Source organism: Triticum dicoccoides, chromosome 6B, assembly GCF_002162155.2.
Source record: "Triticum dicoccoides isolate Atlit2015 ecotype Zavitan chromosome 6B, WEW_v2.0, whole genome shotgun sequence".
Taxonomy (NCBI): Eukaryota; Viridiplantae; Streptophyta; class Magnoliopsida; order Poales; family Poaceae; genus Triticum; species Triticum dicoccoides.
Window position 1 is genome coordinate 711967883 of NC_041391.1, and position 5928 is coordinate 711973810.

At 40.8% G+C, this 5928-nt stretch overlaps 1 protein-coding gene across 1 annotated transcript; it reads left to right on the forward strand.

Annotated features, from left to right (window-relative positions):
* The first annotated feature begins 217 nt into the window (after positions 1–217).
* Positions 218–2226, forward strand: LOC119321605. Its single transcript, XM_037595212.1, has 4 exons — positions 218–319; positions 535–1422; positions 1529–1681; positions 1852–2226. Exons 1-4 carry the CDS (start codon positions 218–220, stop codon positions 2224–2226), a joined length of 1518 nt encoding a protein of 505 aa, XP_037451109.1.
* The last annotated feature ends 3702 nt before the right edge of the window (positions 2227–5928 follow it).

Genomic DNA, 5928 nt, shown 5'->3' on the forward strand with positions numbered 1-5928 from the left:
GGAATCAAAGCAGTCCTTTCCGGATTACAATCAGAAACAGCCCCCCTTTCGAATTCAGTCTCCGAGTTTCCATTGGCGGCGGGGACCTAGCAGCTATATAAATATATCTGGCCTGGCGGCACCGTGGCACCCGCCAATATCCTAAGTCGCGGCAACTCGTGAGCCTTCAGCTTGCCAAATTTCGGAGGAGACAGGCAAACTCCAGTGGCATCCGGCGATGTCGAGCTCTCTTCGACGGCCAGCGGCTGCCAGACCGATCTCCAAACCATCCGCCAAGGGCCTCAACAGCCATAACCGATGGTCCTCTCTAGCCAATCTGGTGAGTTACTAATTATCCTATATATCTTTCTTTTTTTCTGTACTCTTGCAGATGAAAAAATAGGAGCATGGTAGAAAAAGAGTGGTCAAAATTGCTTTTCTGGTGTGGAAAATAGCCCAATTGCATATTTGCTGGTGAAAAAATAGGACCTTTTTTTTTCCTCCTGGAAACTCTATGTTACAAACCAACTCTGATTTCTCTTCCCTCCATGCCAGATACCGGAAGAAGAGGAAAGTTATTATCAAGATGACCGGCTCAGCAATTTGCCCGATGATGTGTTGCTTAATATCGTAGAGCGACTCGATATTGCAGATGCTGCAAGAACCAGCATCCTCTCCAGACGTTGGAAGCCAATCCCCGCTATGCTCCCTGAAATTTCTATAAAGGTTGGTTCCGTCGACCCGGAGCACGACAGGACCTGTCATGAGGTGGCTCGGGCCAATGCAACCATCCTTGGGGCGACTAGGAGCCTTCTGGAAAACAGGACGGCAAATCTACACGCCATTCGGTGCATGAGATTCTTCTTGGGAGATGCATCCACTAGAGTTGGCCAGACTGTCAGGAACACCATAGCGACCAAGAAGGTTGGTTTGGCTGAGTTTGATATCTTGACAGAGAAGGTGACTAAAAGATGCACCGATGACGATATGGTCACTTACGGGAGGCAGCTCATGGCATTTGTTGATGCTTGTCCAGACACATTCTGTGGTCTCACGCGACTCAAGCTGGAGAATGTGATGCTAGGTGGATCAGACTTCCCTAAAATCTTCAGTATATGCAAGCGACTGGTGTTCCTCCGCTTGGACAACTGCGACATGGGGTTGATGTCCTTGCTAGAATTGCAACACCCGCAGCTCCGCGAACTCGAGATGGAAAATATTCAATTTGAGAGGGTTGATCTCAACTGTCTACCAGAGCTCACAACGCTGACTTTTTCTTGGTGGGCCTCTCCGCGTGATCCTTTGTCTTTTGGTTATGTCCCACTGCTCCACACCGTGAGCATCGCTAATACCACTCTTTCATACCACAAGATGCTCAAGTTAAGTGAAGTCCTTGGCAATGCCACCATAAGCAACCTGCATTTGAACTTTGAAAGTGAAAAGGTTAGTAAAGACTAGAGTATTGTTGATGATGAACGTAATATTCTGTGGTCATGCCTTTATTTTGTGAGGTTCTAGTCTTTAATTTGGTTATTAATATCTTTTGCAGATTTGGGTTAAACCTGAAGGCCCGAAAGAATTGTCGCAGGTGTTCAACAAACTAAGGCTTGTGCATTTGGCTGACATTTCAAAAGACTGTGATCTGACCTGGACGATGTTCGTTCTGCAAGGCGCACCTTCCCTTGAGGAGCTACGTATCACGGTAAAGTCTTCAATTTGTACCTAATCTCCAGAAAAAAGAAGAACTCAGTCCTACTGCATGCTGAAGTTACAATTTGTATTGTCTCATCTAAAACTTGCAGCGCCGTATTAAAATGCTCGAGTAATTACGTAAATTTATTTCTTACATTGTTGGATGCAAATGTGTTGCAGGTGCGGGATAGGTGCCTACTGATGAGGGATAAGACCGAGAGGAAGTTGCAAAGGTACAGCGAGGAGAAGAAGGACGCGGGCACAGAGTGGGAAACGTCTGCATCAGATTTCAAGCATCACAATCTTTTGGTGCTCAGGATCATTGGGTTTCAATCAGAAGACAAGTTCGTGGGATATGTCACTGCTGTCATGGAAGCAGCAGTGAATCTGAAGGACATATACCTGCTTGAGAAACCAATGTGCGACACGTGTACCCGCATGAAGATCAAGGACAGATACCCACGGACAACAAAGCGGAGGAACTTGATCAGGAGTTATTTCAACATGGATATGCACCCGCTTTTAAGGATTCACTTCCCGGTTCGAACAAAATAAAGCCATGGATGTGTTGAATCACAAGAGATTTGTGTTACGGTTCTGATGAGCACTTGCTATTATTTGTGTTTGCCTATGTTATCGTGTGTTTACATTTTGGCAAGGCTGCACATTGCTAAGAAACTAAAGTAGTCTTGCTACGGTTTCCATCTCGCCCTATTAATTTATTTGCTCAAACTGCTTATTTGTTACTCCCTCCATTCGGAAATAAGTGGCGTGGTTTTGGTTCAAATCTAAACTAAAACCATGCCACTTATTTCTATACGGAAGGAGTATTATTTGGCAGTGGTTTATAAATCGAGCCACCATATTAGTCCATATCATTTGAATTTGAATTATTTAGACAAATAAATATAGAATCAACAGGTATGATAATGAGTTATTTATTTTACGTACACATATTCGTTTGATATGTTTTGTGTTTGTCACGGACATCCATGTGTTGGTTGTGTTTTTTTGTTGTTTAGTTTTATTCGCAACTACCTTAGCACGTGGCAGAAAAAATTGGATTGGTAGAATTCTAATTTGTGAGTAAGATTAAATAATGCCAAAAGTTATATCAATGGTATGAGTCCATACTTCTTACGGAGTTGGAAAATAATCCACAAATAGATTTGTATTAATATAGTTTTTTCTACAAAACTGATCCAGATCTATTATAAAAGTTCATCGGAAGTACAAAGCATCTCAAATATAATAAAACTTACATCAAGATTTCAAGATCACCGAACAATCACTACTGGCACCAGAACGAGCCGACGGCGCGTTGCTGTCGCCGCTCCCCTGCCGAAACCGACTTAACCTTGTCGATGACAGCCTGGAAGTCTTCGTGTGCGTGCCCCAAGGACCGGCGTCCTGGAGCTGCAGTTGTTGTTGAACCCTTGCATAGATGTGAAGCATCTGACATCAAATCCCGCCACATGGCAAGTTACTCTAACCTCATCACCTCAAGGAGACGGCGGGAATCTACGCATGAGCTCCGTCGAGTACGTTCAGACGGACCAACTCGAGGAGTATCAGAGCCAGGAAGGCAAATTTGAAGAAGTAGCGTCACCATCCGCCCAAGCGCCACACATGCGAGGACTAAAGAGCCCTAACCTAATAAACTACTAACTGAAGCGGAGGCACCGGTATTCCCCTTCCTGTCACCGACGGCAGCAAGTGTTAGACAGAGGGGAGGCGAATCCACGGGCTCGCCGGTGAAGCTTGTATCTAGATATCATCTACTAACTATAAAGGATTATACAAACCAATTACAAAGATCCATGATTGTGGTCCGGGCCTTCGGCTCCATTAGACTTTGTATGGCAACGGGAAAGAGAGAGAGTTTGCCCTAACTGGGTTGGTGATCTTTCGTATATGTTTTGCCATGACCTGAAAGTGGCATGGCAAATAAAGCTTCGTTTTTGCCATGGTCTTTTTCACTTCAACACACGCGGCAAATGAACTAGTCTTTTGTATGCAACATTTGGTGATCTTTCTTTATATTTTTTAGACCAATGAGAATTTAATGGTAATTGTTTTGTTATAAGTTGTGGGCAATTTTGTGTTTTTGATCATTGCCAATTTTCCAACCATTTCAAAAATTCTGCTTTTTTATCATGGCAAATATACTTTGTAACCATAAAAAAATCAAAAAAATGCCATGTGTTTTTTAGAGAAAAAATTTGTTTTGGCATGGAAAATTATGATGACAAAGTGTCAAACTATAATGAAAACGCCATCAGATTTGCCAATAAGTTGCCATGGCAAATTATTCTCTGTTAATAATATACCATGGCAAATTATGAAAAGGCAAAATTTTATTTCTTATTTTCCATGGCAATTATACCTTTATTGACATGGAAATTTTACCTAAAACGCCCTAGCATTTTTTTTCTTTTTTTTGCTATGAAATTTTTCACTTTTATATTTGCCATGGCAATTTTACCTTCACTGACATGGCAAATTTACATATAACGTCTTGGCAAATTCTTTTTTCTTCTTTTTCTTGCTATGTACTTTTTAGTTTTTCATTAAATGTCAAATTACCTATATTTGCCACGGCAATTTTTAACCTTTCCATACATGTCACTACAATCGGTAATGGCAATTTTAAGCAACCTTTTTTTTGCCACCATGCATGTACAAGAAATTGCCATGACCTTTTCCTTTTGGGTCATTGCAAAAATAATAATTCTTTTTACCCATGGCAATTTTCCTGCTTTTTAAAGTTGATGGCATTTTTTCATACCACGGCAAAAACTAGGCTTTATTTATCACAGCAAAAAAAATCTGGGCCTTTTAATTTGTTTCATTAGAACGGGCTTATTGTTTCTTTTTCTGTTTTTGCAGGGAAAACACCTGCATGGGCGAGGAGGATGCATTTGAGCTGTTGGGTTCCCCTACTGAACGGAATCATTCGTGGGGATCGATCCCTCCTAGTGAAGTTTCGGTCTGGAAATCCCCAGGCCGAACGTACGCGCATTATCGGCATCCAAAAACTATACTTAGATGTGTAAAAAACAAGAAACTGTATAGATTATAAATTGGTATCCAATTTTTCTTAAAACAAACTACTTATACATGTGCATGTATAAGCATAAAAAATTAAAAAAAAAATAAGTCGAATAGAAATCAGTAAATAAACACAAAAATTTCATAGAACTATTATTTAAACGTCACACTCAAGTTGGAATGTGTTGTTTTCTATACTACTGTAAGAAAAAGAGTCAATTACACTGCTGGTGTCACAAGTTGGCATGAATGTTCACTTTGGTAGTACAAGTTGTGGGCTACATCAAAGTGGTGAAAAACTTACCTCGATTGTGCACGTACGGTGCTTTTCTTAGTTTTATACGAACCAGGTGTTGACCAAGTAAGCCAGCGCGGCATTAGTTTTTACGGAAATCCCCTTCAGTTAACAAGTGTCGAAATCTTCAGTTACCAAGTGTTGAAAACATTCAGATAACAAGTGTCGAAATCTTTAGTTATCAAGTGTCGAAATATTCAGTAAAATTTCAGAAAAATTGTAATTGAATCTTTTTTTACGGGGAATGCCATAGCAGATAGAACTGTCAAACGTGCATACATGTGTTGTAACCACGTCACTCAAAAATGCCTCAGCGTGGTTGGCTCCAGTAATGTCCTTCCTGTAAGAGCAGAGATGACAAGTGTTAAACGAGCAACTAATCATTCAGAAAGGCAAGCACTTTCTTCTCTCTCTCTATATATATTGCAATGCCTAGCAATAATATCCACAAAGTGGTAACAACGGATAGTAGCATGCTTTTGTTCTTCTGCCTTACACGTTGATGAAGAAACCAACATCTGAAAGACATTTAACATTGGCATCCACTGGCAGGAGCTGATGAAATATGTCACAGTGCAGTATCGAAGTTAGCCCACCAGCAGAACATCCTGAAATCAAAGCCTGCCACGTCCTTGGAAAACGAGGAAATTAGAGCACGCTACAGTTTCGTTACTAGCCACATGCTAACCATATCGTGCTGATAAGAATGCATACATTTTCATTTCATTTGCATTTAACCTGTTCAAATCTTCAATTAACAATGCACATTCATTTGCAGTCAACATGTTCAATTCTTCGGTTAACAACTGTCTTAAGTTAACAAGTGTCAAACAATTCAGTTAAAAAGTGTCAGAAATTCAGTTAACAAGTGCCAAAAATTCAGTTAAGTCAAGTGCCAAATCTACAGATGA